We start from the raw sequence: 19,519 nt of genomic DNA, 5'->3' as shown, positions 1-19,519 counted from the left end.
GGGCTCATGGCAGCCTCCGAAAGAGTAACTTTCCATCTCCTGCGGTTACCTGTTTCTGATGGAAAGCTTAGGACACATGTATCTTATGTCTTTTGTGCACTAAGTGGGAGACTCTGGTTTGGTCTACAATATATAGCATGTACTTTTCTTTCTAAAATTCAGGAGGCTTAAAGGTAAGAAATGATGGGCTTACATTAATTCTCCCTATTTCGCCGAGGAGGCGGCAGTCAGTATTTGAACTCAGGTACCATTAGCTTCTACTTGTAACCCATTATACCATAAACCAGAGAGGTTTAAATTACATAAAGGTGACAATGTTTTAACATTACAGAACCCAATGCTTAATGTAGATATGATTAAGAAAAAAGTAAATGGACAGAAACACCGTATTTATTTTATACAGTTGAACTGGGCACATAGTGAAGTAAGCTATAAAAATTCCAAATATTTATCTCCAAAGAAAATCATTTGTTTACATGGTTTTACATATTAATTACTCTGGAAAGTTTCTGAACTCTGTTTAGTAGCAGATCTCCTTTCTTGATAGTTTCTTGGTACTGCCAGTTCTTGCTATCAGGTCTATAAATAAATTCAAGAAAAAAATGAATTATTTACTAGTCACATTACTCTGTAACAATAGGTGACCTACTTTTAAAAGAAGGCACTTAAGAAGTTCCCTAAGTGAGATATGCTGAGTGAAATAAGCCAGTCAGAGGAAGACAAGTACCATATGATTTCACTCATGTGTGGAATTCCTGAACAAACTGCACTACCAGCAAACAGAGACGGACTCAGAGAGCAGGCAGACAGCTCTGGAGTGGGGGTGGCAGTTGGAAGGAGTGTGGAGGGACTGAGCAAAGAAGAAAACTCACAGACAACAGTGTGGTGACTGCAGGAAGGGGGATAAATGGTGATGGGAAAATAACAGTGTCCCTTATTATGGGGAATATTACAAATTATACACAAACTAAAATGTACCTGTTGGTTTCCACTATTTCATTCACTTTATCTATTTTGCAATGCAGTCTCCCAGCAGCAATAAATCTGGAGAGTTCCCTATTGAGGAAAAAAAAAGCCTTTAGCATCCACCTTATCGAGGAATCATAGAAAAGTATAGAGTGCACTAAGTACATGGTTCAATTATCTTACAAGGTAACATTTAGTTCCCCTCAATCCCTAGCTATTGAATATGTAGTAGTTGAGAAGATCTCTGGTGTATTACAGGATTATCCCCAAAGATTAAGTCATCTGCCAGAATAAACATGACCCTAGAGGCTCATACTCAGATGGAGCCTAGCTGTCAAAGAATGAAACCATTCACATCAAGTCTTTAGACATAACAGGATTACCAGGAGGTTGGGGGCACTTATTAAATGGCCCAGTTTCCTTCAACTTAACTGTTAAGGAACAGGTAAGTCGTAGGACTTTCAAAATCCTTCAGTGCATGAAGGGGAAAAAATAATATGCTACAATAAACTAGGACCAGAAAAGCAAAGATGATGCGTTTACCTGTGGTGAATGTGGAAAGGTATTTGACTGTCTATATCCACTCATGACCCAAACTTCATAATTAAGATAGCTATTTAAACAAATGGCTACACATATACCTCAAAAACCAGCATCAGTAGTGAAACTCTCCAAAGACAGCCTACCACTATGACACGGGAAAAAAATTAAATGCTTAGTAATGTATAAAAGCTACATGAAGACAGCTCTATTATGCTACTAAAGAGAATAAATGGAAAGATGACTCCTTTAAAATAAAAATCTATTTGTAGTAAAATTGTGTTAAATTTAGAGATTCATATAGCAAGTCCTCTAATCAAGAAAAATCAGATTTCAAATAAAAATTATGTACCAGGTTCTTCTCCCAGATACCAAAACATCTTCATCTAAGCACATAAACACCAACAGAAAAGAGACTCTAAATCTTAAGAATCTAATTTCTGCCCTGGCCAGTTTGGCTCAGCAGTTAGAGCATCGGCCTGCGGTCCAGAGAGACCCGGGTTCAGTTCCCGCTAAGGGCGTGTACTTCGGTTGCAGTTTGTCCCCGGCCCTGGTTGGCAGCCACTCGATGTGTCCCTTTCACGTCGATGTTTCTCTCTCCCTCCCATTCTATCTGAACAAAAAATGGAGAACTATCCTTAGGTGAGGATAAAAAAAAAAAAAAAAAGAATAAAATTTCTAACAAAAGTGCCAATGAAAATCAATGGGGAAAGTTGGCTTAATAAATAGTGTTGAGGGAGCCTAAGAAACCACATAAGAAAAACTGATAAACTTCATTGTGTGAAAAGAATTTCTACCTAGGACATTACCACCAAAACCTGAAAATCAAAACCTGGATAAAAGACGTCTGAAGTATAAACTAGAAAATACTTCAAATCAGACAAATGACTCATTAAAACATGGGCTAAGGATTTACATGAAAAGATCAATCTCACTCATTAAAACTGCAAATTAAAGCTACAATGAAATGCCACCGTATTGGGCAGAACAAAGACTAATGCACTGTTGAAGGTCAGAGCAAACGCCAAGCCTCTACTTACTGAAGAACAAGCACTACCATTAGATGAAGTGTGGAGAGTGTGCTGCTTTGATTTGTGCTGTGAAAGAAACGATCAGTATCATAACTAGTTGCCACTGCTTAGTCACTGGTGAAAGACCCACCACGCCTCAAATTAAGTTATGCTATTGAAGATTTTTAAGCTAGAGGTTATCCTAAACTAGCAAGAACTGTAACATGTTTATAAGCATGCTTTACAATTCAATCTAAATGTATTTTGATCCAGGTGCTTACAAGGTCCATTCTGTCTTTCAATTGCTAGTTTTTGAGTTATATAACTGAGTCGCTTTAGGTAAAATCTAAAAATTAAACAAGATCAGCCTTGTTTCTGAACTCACTTATATTCCTATTCCAGGAAAACATTGCACCTATAGACCACAGCTGCAAAACCCATTTGCAATTCTTACTCTGGGACTGAAGTACACAGAGAAAACTACACAATTAAGTTTAATCATCACCAGTTCTCTTTCCTACCCAAATCTATAGAACAGGGAAGAAAACCTCTAAAGAAGCATCTTGATGTTGATTTAGGAACAAGATACAAGAACAGTGATACCTCGGTTCTCGAACATAATTCGTTCCAGGAGGACGGTCGAGAACCAAATTGTTCGAGAACCGAAGCAATGAAACCCAATAGGAAATAATGGAAACTGGATTAATTCGTTCCAAGCCCCAGAAAATGCCTATTTACTGGCCTAATTTGTATATAATATGTAGAAAAACATAAGTCTCAACAAGAAATAAAAGTGTACAGTATGTCTAAGGGTTAAATTCAGTGTAAAGCATGACTCTCTCCACAAAGCGTGACTCTCTCTCTGCACTCACACTGATGACGCGAGCAAGGCGCGCTGGGCCCAATGAACGCCATTCGGCTCAACTCAGCTCATCTCGGAAGTTCGAGTTCCAAATATTTGTTCGGATTCCAAGACAAAAGTTTCTCGAATCTCCTGGTCGAATACCGATTTGGTCGAAATCCGAGGCGTTCGAGAACCGAGGTATCACTGTACCAGGCAGCAAGATACAGAGAAAAACACTGGATTTGACTTACAAGTAAACTCTTAACTCAAGAATGCCCTCTGCTGAGCTCTAGGGCAGTGGTTCTCAACCTGGGGGTCGAACGACCCGTTCACAGGGATCACCTAAGACCATCGGAAAACACACATTTCCAATGGTCTTAGGAACCGAGACACCGTCCTCAATCCTTCTCCAGGTGGGTCCGCCCACACGCAGATACGCCCACAGACAACGTGAGGAACTGCGGCACTAAGAAGGTGAGAAACCGTTCTAGAGCCTGACTGCTGACAACCCAGCTGCTCTTTTCCAGCCCATCACCACCAGACCAGCTTAGGAGGGTAAATGAAAACTGCGAAGACACTCCGACTCCTAGTGTGGCACTGGAGACCCCACGTTAGATGCAACCTAGTATCCTTCCAGGCTTATCTCAGTGACCTTCCCTGTACATCCCACCACACACTCCACCCAGTACAACTAGGCCACTCATTTCTCAAACACATCCCTAAATGTATTTGTGCAATATCTTCTATCTGGAAAGCCCTGCTGTGCCTCCACTTCCTATAAAAAGCCTAAATATGCAATGACATCCAGTCTAAATGCCCACAAGAAGCCGTCTGTGGACGAGTCCATTACTCAGGCACTTGGAGCAAACACTGATTTGCAGGTGTGCTCATTCTGACCCTTTCTGGTTTACAACAAAGTTTACTTCCTACACCCCTAACTTGGCACATTCCCTGCTTTAGATCCAAACTACCCTTTTCTCATTTCCTAACGTGCTAATCAAACATGTCCCGAGCTGACTCATCTTCCCTCGCCTTGCTTTGCTCCAGGCCCTCAGCATGGTGCCCCATACACAGATGGCCAGTAATGATGAACTGAGGATTTACTGAATAAACAGAACCTCTAGAATAAATATGTTTCAAACAAAAGACCTACCAACAAAACTGTGGAACACAACCCATGGACATGATTTCTAACCTTAAACGTGTCAACAGAATTAGTGTTTACGCAACTAATGGCCCCTTCCCTTTTCTAACAGTATCTTACTGAGTCTGGAAATGGAAGATTGATGTTGAATTACTGTTCAAACTTACTAAAACAGCCCTTTGGGAAAAAAAAGATTTCACCTAAAATAAGTTTTTAAGAAGGAAAAAAAAATTTCACAAAAATCCAGACTTGAAGCAGAGACCACAAAAATTTAAAACAAGACCTTTCTAGGTAACAACAATTAGAACTGAGGGGTACAACCTTTGTCTCTAGAGCTGGTCTTAGAAAATGAAGGAAAAAACAATTCAAATACCACCTACCTTTAAATGTGCTACCTGCCTTAAATTCCAATGTCACTGTAATGACTTAGAGAAAACAGCACCGTACCTAAACGGCACTGTCCCGCTTCAGATACCACACTGAATGTGAGCTTCGTTTTGCCCACAGATAGTGATGGCTTTATCACCTCCGTATCACAGTTAAGAAACTGAGGGGGCACAGCACCTGACCAAGGCCATGCACCTCTTTAGTGCAGGCATTTTAGAGTAAGACAGGCCGCCCTGGCCGGTTCGGCTCAGCGGTTAGAGCGTCGGTCCATGGACCAGATAGAATAAGACAGGCCAATCCCCCTTTTCATGCACTTGCTCACTCTTGCCACTGATTCATGAAAACCATTCATAATGGCCAACCCCATCCTAGTAACCAACTCACATGGTTACCAGACAAATCTTACAAACTACTAGTTAATTCAGAAATGAAACAACAAAATCAACCTGGGGATACCAGCCTTCTACTTTGGTAAGGATAATTGTTAAAACAATTGTTAAAAATACTATCACTGCCTTTTTTCTTTAAAGGAAGAGAATGAGGGTATCTCTGGTGATGGCTCCCATAGGAGTGTGAGTTACACTTAAGATCTGTGCATTTCATTGAATGCAAATATTACCTCAAAATAAACCAGCCCATAAACAAATACTGATATACATGCTAAAGAGTTTAGGGATAAAATCAACAGGAGCCTGAAACTTACTCTGAAATAGTTAAAAAATATGTGAATAAAGCAAATATAACAAAATGTTATCAAAGAATCAAGGCCATATGGAAATTCACTGTGCACTTCTTCAAAATTTTTTGCATGTTTGAAATTTTTCATAAAATTTCAGGAAAAAAATCACTAAAAGAAAAAGGTCTTATTTAAGTGAAATGCAGCTTCACTTAACATAAGTATATAAACACCACTTTTTTGCATTGTGGACCACTGAAAACTACACCGTAACATTTAAAAGACAGCACATTCTGAATGTCTCTTTGTCAACTCCACTCCCACTGCCCTCGTCCAAGCCAGGTAACATCTCTGTGAGTACTGAACAGCCACTCTCTTGGTCCATGTGAGACAGCATGAAATCACATCCCTCCCATGCTTCGACGTCTTCAATGGCTCCTCGAAGCATTGAGATTAAAATCCAAGCTCCAGCCCTGGCCAGTTTGGCTCAGTGGTTAGAGCGTTGGCCCGCAGACTCTAGAGTCCTGAGTTCGGTTCCTGCTAGTACCTCGGTTGCAATTTGTCCTTGCCCTAGTTGGGGTCGTGTGAGTGGCAATCACTCAATGTGTCTCTCTCACATCAATGTTTCTCTCTCCCTCTTCCTCCTGCTCTATCTGAAGATACATGCAGAAATGTCCTGGGGTGAGAGGAAAAAAAAAACCCAAGCTCCATACTATGGCATACCAGGCCCAACACAACTCCTATCCTCCTCCCATCACCACTGCTGCAGCCACACACCTTTCAATTCCATCTTATTATCTCTATGTGAAATGACCTTAGAAATGTATTTGCTTACTTGCCGTCTCTCCTCTACAACTAGAATAAAAGTCCACAGGGACCTAAAACAACGCGAACCATGCTGCAATGGCTTAGTAAGTATTTGAGAAATCATTCATTCAAAAGCTACAAGCCCCATATTTAACAACTGATTTGACCAGAATTGCAGCAACCTAAAAACTGGAAGGCATTACCAGAGGAAATATGACCTAATATGAAATATGAGAGAGGTCTGAGCATCATTCCTGTCGTGGCAGTGTGGTGCAGAAAGAAGGAGCAGAAGACTACTTTGGTAACAGCTGACAGTCTAATACCTTTTGCAAAATCACTTAGCCTCCCTATAACTGTTAATAGAAGGGGCGTATCATGAAGGCAGGGATGACACCTATAACTGTTTTGATAATAATTTAAGAAAAATTCTTAGATTTTATTGTATAATTGAGAGAAGCAATGTAAACAGGGAGAAAATGTACAAATTCATACATCAAAGGGTAACTTTAAAAATAAATGAACATGTTATTTAAACTTACTGATCGATGAATTCCACACCAACACCAAAGGCTTCCGCCATATAGCCAAGGGTTAATGACCTGTAGGACTCCAGCAGCTGGCTGTACGCGTGGATTCTCATCTCTCTCACATAGTATCGATAATGAGGAGCAAAGAGCCAGTCCTTTTTCATTTCCTGCTCCACGACAGCTGCGATGAGTAAGATGACAAATTAGAAGACTCTGCCTTTCCGATAAACAGATAGAGGACATATTTATAACACAATAAAAATTAACAGCCTTAATCTATAAAGAGCTCTTATAAGTCACCTAGAAAAAGATTAATTAACAGTAAAATGTACATAGGATATTAATGAGCAAGCCACACAAGTACAAGTTATTTTACTGAATAACTATAATCTATCACTGCTCTAGTGAAGATATGGCAGTAAATCAAAAGACAAGATCCCTGCTGCCACAGAAACTAGATTTTCAAATAGCAGAGAGAGAAACCAATAAACAAGACATTTCCAGCGACTACCAAATTCTGTGAAGAAGAGTGACATGATGGAGTGCGACTAGGCGGCCTTCCTCTGGACTGGGGTGGACAGGGAAGACCTTTCTGAGGAACTGGCCAAGCAGACAGCAGGAGACACAGAGCAGTGTAAATGATGCAAACGTCCCAAGGCAGGAAGAGCCTGGCTAAGCTCAAGAATACAAAGGAAGACAGATTCAGAATGTAGCAGGGAGACAGCTACAGGGATATGGAAGGTAAGCGAGAGAAAAGAATCAAGAATATACTTGTGTGTCTGGTTTGAACAAGATAAAAATCCCTGGAGAACAGACTTTGTTTTTGTTTTTGGAGGTGGTTTTTTTGGAAGAAGTGTGGGGTGGGAGGGGTTTGCTGGCAGTATTCAAGTAGATTCACCTATTAGTGAGTGAAGATATCAAGGAAACAGTGAGGCACTGGTCTGGTGTTCAATGGAAGTTTGAAGCTGGAGGCAGGAATTTGGGAATCAATACCATCTAGAAGTATGTGATGACAGAATGAAGACAGAGAAAAGGGCAACAACCAAGTCTAGGGCAGTCAGTACTGAGATCTAACAAAGGATGAAGCCATAAAGTCATGGCAAGAAGCAAAGAATAGTCAACATCAAAGCAGATGAGGGAACACAATTTAGCAACATGGAGATCAATGGCCCTAAATAGATGATGATGCTTATTCTCACTAATAAAAATACAAAAATATCAAACCACTGTTATACACCTAAAACTCACACACTATTATAGGTCAATTATATGTCAATAAAGTTGGAAAAAAATATGGCAAAGAAAACCGACAGAACAAAAGCAGACAGAATGTTTTACAACATAAAATCTTCATCTTTTATGTGCCATGTAAGACTAAAAAATACAATGAGAAAACTACCCTTGGCCACAAAAAAAGCATGAAACATCAATAAAATTACTTTTCTCTTCTCAAATTGGCCAATGGTATGGGGGGAGGGGACACTCTCTCAAATGATGTTAAGGTAAAGAAGCAGAAACTGTATTCACGTAAACCAGCATAATGTATCTGGAGGACAACAGTGATCAAGATGAAATGTATTCATCCCTCGCAAAATTCATTTTCTTGAATTTTTTCCTAAGGAAATAACAAGCAGAAGTGGGAGAGAGGAATTGTAAATGAGTGTTCAAAACAAGTTTGCTTATAACGGAAAAATTGGACACCTAACTTTTAATCAGAGGGTAAGTATGCCACATCTAATACAATAAAGTATTAGGAGGTCCTTTAAACAAATGGAAGCTACAAAGCGCAAGACCTGCACTATCTGCCACTACACACATACTCAGTGCCTGACAAATGACAGCCACTTAAAAATACTTACTGACTTGCCCTGGCCAACATGGCTCAGTGGTTAGAGTGTTGGTTCGTGCACCGAAGGGTGGCAGGTTCAATTCTCAGTCAAAGGTGCATACCTGGGTTGCAGGTTTGATCCCCAGCCCTGGTTGGGGCACATGCAGGAGGCAACCAGTCAATATGTCTCTCTCACATGGATATTTCTCTCTCCCCCTCCCTCCCTCCCTCTCTCTTCTCCTTCCTCCATCCCTTCCACTCTCTGAAAATCAATGGAAAAAATATCCTTAGGTGAGGACTAACAAAAAAAAAATACTGACTCAATCACCACCTATTTGTATAGTGACATGAAAATATAAACACATTATATTGTGGAGAGAAAAAAACGCTACTTAGAAAACAGCATGTAAAATACAACCACACGTTTAAAGGTGTTTCATGTGCTCTGGATATTGTTGCTCCTGAAGGACACACTTGAAACCTGCTAACAGCAACGGACTCTAGGGGACGGAGCCTGGCAATCATAGGGTAGAGGCCTTCTTTTCTATACCATGTCTGAAATTTTTCCACGTGTACATAGAACCTTGGTGGGGTTTTTTTGGTTTGTTTTGTTTTTGCATTGTTTTGTTTTTTAAAGTATATATAAATGAGTAAAAAGTCTGGAAGGATATATAACAAAATCTTAAAATGTTCATCCTGGAAGAATGTTATATGGGAGTAAATGTATGTATGAATTTGCAGATAGGATTGGGATACAATATCTCTCACGTTCTCAGTTTATTTTTAATTTTTAAAAACAATCGGGTATTACCCCAAAACAAATGCTAGTTCTTTTTACATATGAAATATTTTAAAGCACACAGTCTATGAATATTTGGAAAAGCGAATAGTCTTCAAGACCAAATAAATCCTAGTGTCTCACTATACAAAAACAGAGAATAAATAATACAAATAGATAACTCTGTCATGTAAAGAAAATTTAACTATCCTGTCTTATTTAAAATATCTGAGAAATGTATAAAATTATAAAAGATAAAAAGTTTCACCCAAAAGTGTTGAAATAGAAGGTTGCTAATGGCGATGGGCAGAGTGGGAGGAGGTTAATGCCCTATCCATTCAGAGGTTTCCAAAAGTCACCAATTTCATTACACTAGGATAGCACCTCTCTACTTTTCTCTTAAATTATTATCATTATTATTATTCTTAGGGGAGAGGGAGAGTGGGGGAGAGGGAGGGAAGGAGGGGAGGGAAGAGAGAGAGAGAGAGAAACATAAATTTGTTATTCCACTTATTCATGCATTCATTGGTTGTTTTTTACTTTATTTTTTAATCCTCACCCGAGGACATTTTTCCATCTTTTGTTCAGGTAGAGTGGGAGGGAGAGAGAGAACCAGAGAGAAACATCGATGTGAAAGGAACACATCGAGTGGCTGCCACCCGCACGACTGACCAGAGCCGGGGACAAACTGCAACCGAGGTACATGCCCTTAGCGGGAACCGAACCCGGGTCTCTCAGGACCGCAGGCCGATGCTTTAACCGCTGAGCCAAACCGGCCAGGGCCATTGGTTGTTTCTTGTATATGCCCTGGCTGGGGATCGAACCTTGGCATATCATGACATCACTCTTAAAATGGTTATATAACCAACTGAGATAGCTGGCCAGGGCTCTCTTAAATTATTGATTTAATTAACGCAACAGACATTTACACAGAGCAGTCAATAAGATACAAGGCTGTGCTGGTGCTGGGGTCACTACAAATATTTTTAAAAATACATAAAAGTCTGCTCCCAATAACTCGAGTTAGCAGAAGAGACAAATTCTAGGGGGGCCCTGGCCAATTTGACTCAGCGGTTAGAGTGTCGGCCTGTGGTCCAGAGAGGCCCCGGTTCGGTTCCCGCTAAGGGCACGTACCCCAGTTGCAGTTAGTCCCCGGCCCTGGTTGGTTGTGCGGGTGGCAGCCACTCGATGTGTCCCTTTCATGTCGATGTTTCTCTCTCTCTCTCTCTCCCTCCCACTCTATCTGAACAAAAAAATGGAAAAATGTCCTCGGGTGAGAATAAAAATAAATAAATAAAAATTTCTAGGGGGGATAAAATCAAAACAATATGCTGAGTTTTTAAAATGAAATATATGGTCAATAAGTACACAAAAACATGCTCAAAATCATTTGTCATCAGAGAAATACAAATCAAAATCACAATGTATCACTTCACACCTACTAAGAGCCTATAATTAAAAGGTACAATAAAAAGTATTAGAGGTGGGGAAATCCAAATTCTCACACATTGCTGGTGGGACTTAAAATGGTGTAGTTGCTTTGGAAGAGTTCCTCAAAACATTAATCAAAGGGTTACCACATAACCCAGTAATTCCACTACCAGGTATGTTCCCAGGAGAAACGAAAACATGTTCACACAAAAACTTATCCATGAATGTTCATTATAGCTATTTCTTTTTTTTATCCTCACCTGAGGACATTTTTTTGTTCAAATAGAGTGGGAGAGAGGGAGAGAGAAAGAAACATTGATGTGAAAGGGACACATTGAGTGGCTGCCACCTGCACAACCAACCAGGGCCGGGGACAAACTGCAACTGAGGTACATGCCCTTAGCGGGAGCCGAACCCAAATCTCTCTGGACCGCAGGCTAAGGTTCTAACTGCTAAGCCAAACCAGCCAAGGCCATTATAGCATATTTCTAACAGCCAAAAAACTGGAAACAATCCAAATATCCATCAACTAATGAATGGATAAACAAAACATGGTACATCCATTCAATGGAGTACCATTCAGCCATAAAACTAAATAAAGCACTGATATGATACATGCTACAACATGGATGACCCATGAAAGCACTGTGCTAAGTGAAAGAAGCCAGGCACAAAAGGCCATATATGAAATGTCCAGAATAAGCAAATCCAGAGACAGAAAGATTAGTGGTTGCCAGGGGCTGGGGGCAGGAATGGGAAGTCACTGCTAATGCCTAAGTTTCCTTTCGGGTGATGGAGATGTTCTGGAATTGGTGGTAATGGTTGCACAACCTTGTCCACATACTAAAACCACTGAATTATACTTTGAAATGGTGAATTTTATGGTATGTAATTTATATCTCAGTAAGAAGAGGAAGGGGCATAAAACAAGGGCAGAGAAGGTATTTGTTCTGACTGGAGAGAGAAAAGCTCCACATGTGACCGGAGAGCCACAAGCATGAGAAAAGGAGAAGAGCAATTCTGCGATACAACCTTGTGGGCAAGTGCATCTGTGTATACACAAGAAGGCAAGGCCGAGCAAGTGAGTCAGCATGCCTGAAAATCCCCGTTCCCACATTACATGAGCTAAAAAGTATGAATTCTCATAAAGCTGCCTAACATGTATGCATCGAGAAAGTACTCCATCAACACTGGGCCAAAACCCACTCCAAAACAGAACCATCATCATTTGTGGTGCCTCCCACCCCAATTTTGTGAATGTACCTAACCAGTTAACCAAATACTTTCTGAAATTGGTAGCATTAACAAGAGAAGTATGTCAATGTCAAGTTCTTTAAGTTTTAGGAAAAACATTTGGGAAGGACCCCTGGGTTGACCTGATGCAAGGTAATTAATTCTTTTATCATCTTAGTAATCTGTGCTCCTCGATAGGAAACCAAATGGCCTGGCTGGGAACAGAAAAACAAGCAAATTTATGTAAGGTAGGATCACTGTGAACTAGCTTTGGAGGACCACCACAAGTATTTTCAACACAGTATTTCCTCAACCTAGAGCCCTTGAAAATGATCCGCAGATCAGCACAAAGCTCTAGCTATTGCATAAAGAATAACCCATTGTTGAATTCAAGACCCAATTAACATCAACCCATTAGGAAATTCAGGGTTCCCTCACATACTTCCCCATAAAACTCAGTATTTAGAAACATTTGTCCACTCTGTCTTATACCACCTTAAGCCTCTGAACCGGCTCAGCAAAGGGCCAGTCACTAAGTACGTTGGCATTGAGAACCACTAGGTCTCTGTCACACATTCTTCTTCTTTTAATAATCTTTTAAAAATGTAAGCATTAATCTTATCTCCTGAGCTGTATAAAAACAGATCACAAAATGGACAAAAGTGTTAGCCATACTGATCAAAAACCTACAGCTATCTGCCCACTATTTTTTTTCACATATGTGAAAAGTCACCTTAGGTTCTCTGACAAGAGGATCAGGATTAAGATGAAGACAGATAATCAAAATGAGTAACTCTGTCCTTACCTAATGACTGGAAGAAAACTGAGTACCGACATTCATAGAGTGAAAACAGATACTGCCGGACTGCTGGAAGGCTGTGCAGCACTTCAAGAATCTCTGCTCCTTTAATAACCTAGGAATTAAAAAACAAAACAAAACAAAACAAAAAACGCTTTAACAGTTTTTATGTAAGTTAGAAAAGCATGAAATCATCTTTAAATATGAATTATTAAAGTTTCAGGGGTTACCTTTTCCCTGAGATCCGGTCTTTCTAAGGCAATCATACTGACATAGACAGTGTAAGTCACAAAGGTTTTATAATCCATGAGCTCATAGGACGTAAAGGTCGACACAGTGTCAAGGAAAAGTTCAGCTGCCTGTTTGAAATCACGAATAGCCACACAATAAAGACCTTGATATACTTTTAGGCGGTTTCTCCTGTCCCAGTCTCCTCCTTCCTCTATTAAGCTATAAAATAAAAATCAGTAAGGTCATAATCTAGAAAGACAACGCCACTTTTTACAACTTTTTATATCATTTTCAAAGAGAAAACAACTTTTAACTACTCGAACCAAAAGGACATTTAAAGAAAATATTTCACTAAATATATCAATTATTTGATCAAATTTAGTAATTGTAGTAAAAAGGAAATAGACAAATTTCTTACATTAATCTTTTGTTTACAGCATCATAATTTAGAGGGAATATATCCCCACTGCTAACAATTACCTTTTGGCCTTTTCTGTGTTCCGAGTGATAAGATCATTGTCCATATAAAATAAGCCAATCCTAAGGAGATAGAACACAATATCCAGTCGGTGACCGAGTGCCACTGTTTTGTCATATGTCTTGCGAAAGGCTGTCAGAGCACCCTCCTGTCAAGAGAACCAAGGCAATAGGTGAGAAAAGATAAAAAGTTTCAAAAGCTCCCAGCTGTCTGGGATTTTTTAAACAATGTGTTGGGGGTGGGTATGGGGTGGTATAGATAGGAATAGAGATAAAATAAGATGGCCATGAATTGTTAATTGTTGAAGCTGGGTGATAACCACACAAGTGTTCATTATACTATTCTCTCCACTTGCATAAATTACAAAAAACACATCGGACATGCCCAAGCATATCTAGAATATAGAAAAACATTCATAACTTATTCACAATTGTTTCTATTTTTTCCCACATACTCAATTTTTTTCTCCTTAACTGTTACAACACTACTTTAAAATTACTCTAAGTTATCATTTGTATCACTTAAAGGGTAATAAAAATTTTATCTTAGTCAATGAGTATTAGAACACAACTGAGTATTTAAATGTAGCATTGTGGCCCTGGCCGGTTTGGCTCAGGGGTTAGAGCATCGGCGTGTGGACCAAAGAGTCGCGGGTTCGATTCCGTCCAAGGGTGCATATCGGTTGCAGTTTGGTCCCCTGCCCTGGTCGGGGTCGTGCGGGAGGCAACCAATCAATGTGCCTCTCTCACACCGATGTTTCTTTTTCTTTCCGATTCTCATTCTCTCTCATTCTCTCTCTCTCTCTCCCTCTCCCTCTCTCTCGTCTCTCCTCCTCCTCCTCTCTCTCCCTTCCTCCCTCCCACTCTGTCTGAAGATAAATGGAAAAATATCCTGAGGTAAGGATTAAAAAAAAAAATTGCCAGGAATCTCACAGACATCCAGCAGTAAATGTAGCATTGCTTTAAAACATCAACATGGATAAAATCACGTATTTATACTTGTTACTTTCTAGTATGTATCTGACTTTGTTTTATGTAATTATTAGTTAAGCCTCATAAATTTATAAAAGGGACCGGCAGGAAAGTAATGGACACACCAAGCACTCAAATCTTGGTTTCTAAAAGAAACCAGGGATCCTAGGAAAAATAGATGATTCCAGATTCAGAGAGAAAAAATAACAGGTGAGCCTGTCATCTTGCTGCATGACTGAGATCATGTCACAAACACAAAGAAGCCTTCTTGAAGGAGCTTCCACGAACAATTTTGTAACAAACTGGGCATCATAAAGAATAACTATAATCAGGGGTAACAGAGTCAATCATAAAAATCCATTAAGTCCATTATTTAGTAATTGTAAATAAACAAACCAGAGTAAACAGGAGGGGCCCTGGTTGGGTAGGTCAACTGGTTAGAGCGTTCTCCAGATACGCCAAGATTTCAGGTTTGATCCCCAGTCAGGACACATACAAGAATCAACTAATGAGTGCATAAATAAGTGGAACAACAAAAATTGATTTCTGTCTCGTCTGTCTCTCCCCCTTCCTCTCTCTTTCTAAAAATAAATGAACAAACAGGAAGTAAAAAAAAAAAAAAGGTGTTTTTTTGTTTTTTGTCTTTTTAGAATAATGCTACTTGAAAAACGTACAATATTAGAACATCACCAATTTATAACCTCCTTGATATCAATTCAAGCATGTTTTCACTGAAATTCCTCAAGGCTTGAACCAAAATCATTCTCATTCTGACACAGGGGATGTCCTGGCCCTGGCTCACTGAGACTTGCACCGTGTTCCTGTGGGCTTGGGCGGTGTCTGTGCGGCCTGAAGCTCGCTGCGTTCCAAAATGGCCAAGCTGTTGGACAAGGCCATCAAGTACTACGTCCTGGAAGAGATCCAGATGTACAACCACCACTGTAAGAGCACCTGGCTGGTCCGGCACCACAAGGTGTACCATTTGACCAAATTTTAGGAGGAGCACCTTGATAGGAAAGAAGTGTTTTGACAGCAAGCTGGATGATGCTACTGAACACTTAGGATGTCAGGCCTCCCCAGATGCTAGAGAATTGTCTAAAACATATATCACTGGGGAGCTGCAGCCAGATGATAGACCAAAAATAACCAAGCCTTCAAAAAATCTTATTACTACAGTTGACTAATCTTAGCTGGTCAACTACCTGGGTGGTCCCGGCCATCTCAGCACTGGCTGTGGCCCTGATGTATCACCTCTACACAGTGGGAGACTAAACACATCCCCAGAAGCCAATGAAAGAAAGACTGCTTTGGATGAGGGAAAAACAAGCCAACATTAATCGCTTCAACTCACAGAAATCTTCATCTGAAAAGTAATACCTATTTCCATTTCCTCCTACATTAAAAATAAAACAAGCCAAAAAGTACTACTACTCTATTCTCTCTACTCCTGAATTTTTGCAGTGCCTTTTTCTCCAACTTTATTTCAATATTCCATGACTATATATTTCTCATTTATATGTAATAATGAATTATATCCTCTTTAAAACCAAACCACAGACGCACAACCTAAAAAAAACCCACACAAACCATTAGCTCATTTTTAAGTGTTTTGCATTTTCCAAATTTTTACCATGACCAACTCTTAAATTTATAACCAGAAGAAGAAAACGTGTTTTAAATTTATTTTAACATTTAAGCAGCACGTTGTGCCAGGTACTAGTCTAAGCTCTTTACTTCTATCTTTAATCCTCTTAAGTAGGAACTATCATTATCCCTATCTTACAGATGAGGAAACTGAGGGTCCGGTAAATCATAACCGTGGAACCCGGAAATAGAACCTCTGTGATCCAAAAGACCATCATTATATATAGACCACCATCTATCATCTAAATACTCAGGGTGCGATGTTTGAAATTAAGGACATTCAAAGACCATCCTCTTAACCACTATTATACAATGACTGAATTTTTAAAAAATTTAAAGATCCAGCCCTGGCCGGTTTGACTCAGTGGTTAGAGCGTCAGCCCACGGACCAGAGAGTACCGGGTTCGGTTCCTGCTAAGGGCATGTACCTTGGTTGCAGTTCGTCCCCGGCCCCGGTTGGGGTTGTGTGGGTGGCAACCAGTCGATGTGTCTGTCTCTCTCACATCAATGTTTCTCTGTTTCTCTAACCCCCTGTCGTCTTCCCCCTCTACCTGAAGATAAATGTAAAAAATGTCCTCTGGTGAGGATTAAAAAAAAAATTTAAAGATCCAATACTGTTGGGTATCTCTCATGCACCAATAGTGGAAAATACATCAGGCAGGCTGCTTTGCGGAAGAACTGGCCACACATACTAAGATAAAAATTATTCCTTGTCCCAGCAATTTCATTTCACAGAATATACCCTAGAGAAACATTAGTATACATACACAAGGGTGCATATACAAGCATGTTTTTACAGCAGCAGCTTGTAACAGCTGAAAACAACATAAATGTCCATCAATAGCTGAATAGCTAAGTAAACTGTGGCACAGCCCTGCAATGGACTTAGCTAGCAATAAACCGGAATGAGCAATATTTATGTACATGAACCTGAAAAGATCACTCAAAAATAATGCTGAATGAAAAAAGTAAACAGAAGAATAAGAATACACTGTTTATTTTTTAAAATTTAAACACAATACTGCCTAATCTCCACAGGTATATATACATGCCTGTAAATGAACAATAAAAGAACTAAAAAGGTTATCTTTTAGGAGGTACGGATAAGGAAAAGAACAACTAGAGCTTTAACATGAACTATAATGTTTTAGTTCCTTATGAGAAGACTACTTACTACTTGTGTAATGAGTTTATTTATTTGGTTAGCTTCCCCACCAAGATATGTGAGAAAAGTTAACTACTGAGAATGGTCCCAATTTTGTAAAAGCAGTAAAAAAACAAAACGCTCTGCTTGTTTACTTATGTTTTTATCGGTATGAAGAGAGATGGGGAAGAATACACCTGGCTGCTATTTGTGGGGCGGGTGATAAAAAGGGCATAGCAATACTACTTTTTCTTTATTCATTTTTGTACTGATTCACTAGTTCAGGGAAGCATGTTACCTTCGTACCTTTATTAAAAGGAAGATGATTTTAAATATAAGACGTTATTAACCTACAGCAGTGCCCATTCTAGACTAGACAGAGAGGGAGAACCATCTCTACTCACCTTGTCACCTATCCGGCACAGGTACTCCGCCTTTGTCATCATTGCATCCCGGATTTCACTCTCTCCGAGATTCTTCTCTGCATCTTCCAGCTCCACGTCCAAACGTTTCAACTCTTCCTCATTTGCCTTCTTCATCTTATTGAGCAGGTCCATGTCCATCTGCCAGTCAAGGGATTTGCACAAGGCTTCGTAATAAGGAGCCATGTCTGAGAGCCAAAAAGAGGGAGGTGACTTATGAATGGGACCCTTTTGTACCCTGAAGTCAGTGTCCATCCACTTCTCCCACCAGCCTCCTACCCATGACCAGGAAGAAATGGGGCAGCGCTTGGTAAAGGGCTGGGCAACACGCAAATGCTTGCTGCTGGCAGGTTTGCACCAGGGTCAACCCCGGCACTGCCAACCTCTGCTAGGCTGTGAGGGGCAATCCTCGGTTTGCCTCTTGGCGACTTGTGTTCAAAGACAGTCTTCGGGCAAGGAACGGGAAAGCTCGTTCACACACACACTGAGACACGCCTGTCAAAGTATCACAGGCCAGTGCCGAAGACTGCTCCGCAGGGCTAGGGAACCGCCCCACACCTCCCCTGCAGCCGGAAAGCCCAGTCCCCCGCCGGCCCGGCCCCAGCCCAGGACCACCGCCACCCACAGTAAGTCATGAGCCGCTGTCCTGTGCCTGGCACGGAGCTCAATGCCCCAGGACTTCCCCGCAAGCTGCTCTCAGAGGGGAAGGGCCCACAGCGGGCAGACCCCGATGAGACCAAGGTGGGGGTCCCCAAAGTCACCCCAACAAAAGAAAGGCCCTGAGGGTGGAAGAAGCCAGGCCTGGTCTCGGGGACCCGCGAGCGGGTCCCGGGGGCCGGAGCCCCGTCGGGAAAAGCCCCGCGGGCGCGGGGCGCGGGCCAGCCCAGGCCTAGGCCGCTGACTCGGCTGGCGCGGGCCTCACTGTTGTCGCGGACGGCCGCCATCAGCTCGTCGCGCACGGCCGCGTCCCCGCGGTGCTCCGGCAGGCTGAGCAGGAAGCGCAGCTGCGCGATGCGCAGGTCGGGGTTCTTGGGCAGCCCCTCTTCCTCCAGGTTCTCCAGCGGCATCTCGGCGGCGGCGGCAGGGGCTCAGTGCAGACGGCGACTCAGCGAGGACCAACGGCCGCGGCGGCGACGGAAGCGGGCGGAATGCGCCCGGCCGTCGCCAGCCCGGCTTCCGGTCCCGGGTCCGCCTCCACCTGCAGCGTCCCCTGCTGGACGCCTCCGGGAACGCCTCGCCCGGCCCGCGCGCCCGCCCCCAGCTGCAGTTGACGGTCCCTGTCCCGTGTCTCCATCCCGCGAGTCCCCGAGGTGGGGCCCAACTTTAAAGTTCCATTTCCTGAACTTCTTCCCAGTTTGTAGATAAGACAGTTAAGGCACAAAGAGGTTAGGGAACATGATCGACCGAACGTATGTAGCAACTATGTAGCAATGTCTGAATGAAAACCTGTAGCTCTACAAACCACGTTCCTTCCGCTGTTCTAGAACGGCACCCGGAATTCCAGGCTTAATGCAACAGCAGCATGTCGTTTATGCATAATTTCAATCACTGTATGCCTGCATTTCAATCTCTCTTTTTCTCTTTTAATGTTTTTTATTGTCGGCAGTATTACAGATGTCCCTCCTTCTCCACCCCATCCCCCGTTTAGTCCCCTCAGTC

At 41.4% G+C, this 19,519-nt stretch overlaps 1 protein-coding gene and 1 pseudogene across 1 annotated transcript; one reads left to right on the top strand and one right to left on the bottom strand.

Annotated features, from left to right (window-relative positions):
• Positions 1-378: 378 nt before the first annotated feature.
• PSMD6 (proteasome 26S subunit, non-ATPase 6) lies at positions 379-19,008 on the bottom strand. Its single transcript, XM_036266684.1, has 8 exons — positions 18,783-19,008; positions 17,843-18,048; positions 13,682-13,827; positions 13,201-13,420; positions 12,977-13,085; positions 6,914-7,082; positions 979-1,056; positions 379-579 (listed from the first exon to the last, which is right to left on the bottom strand). Exons 1-8 carry the CDS (start codon positions 18,925-18,927, stop codon positions 483-485), a joined length of 1,170 nt encoding a protein of 389 aa, XP_036122577.1. The 5' UTR covers positions 18,928-19,008; the 3' UTR covers positions 379-482.
• LOC118633115 lies at positions 15,472-16,059 on the top strand (annotated as a pseudogene).
• Positions 19,009-19,519: the final 511 nt, after the last annotated feature.

The sequence above is a fragment of the Molossus molossus genome, unplaced genomic scaffold (assembly GCF_014108415.1).
Source record: "Molossus molossus isolate mMolMol1 unplaced genomic scaffold, mMolMol1.p scaffold_m16_p_18, whole genome shotgun sequence".
In the NCBI taxonomy this organism is placed as follows: Eukaryota; Metazoa; Chordata; class Mammalia; order Chiroptera; family Molossidae; genus Molossus; species Molossus molossus.
The sequence above is the reverse complement of the archived record's forward strand: the minus strand, read 5'-3'. Positions and strand labels throughout refer to the sequence as shown.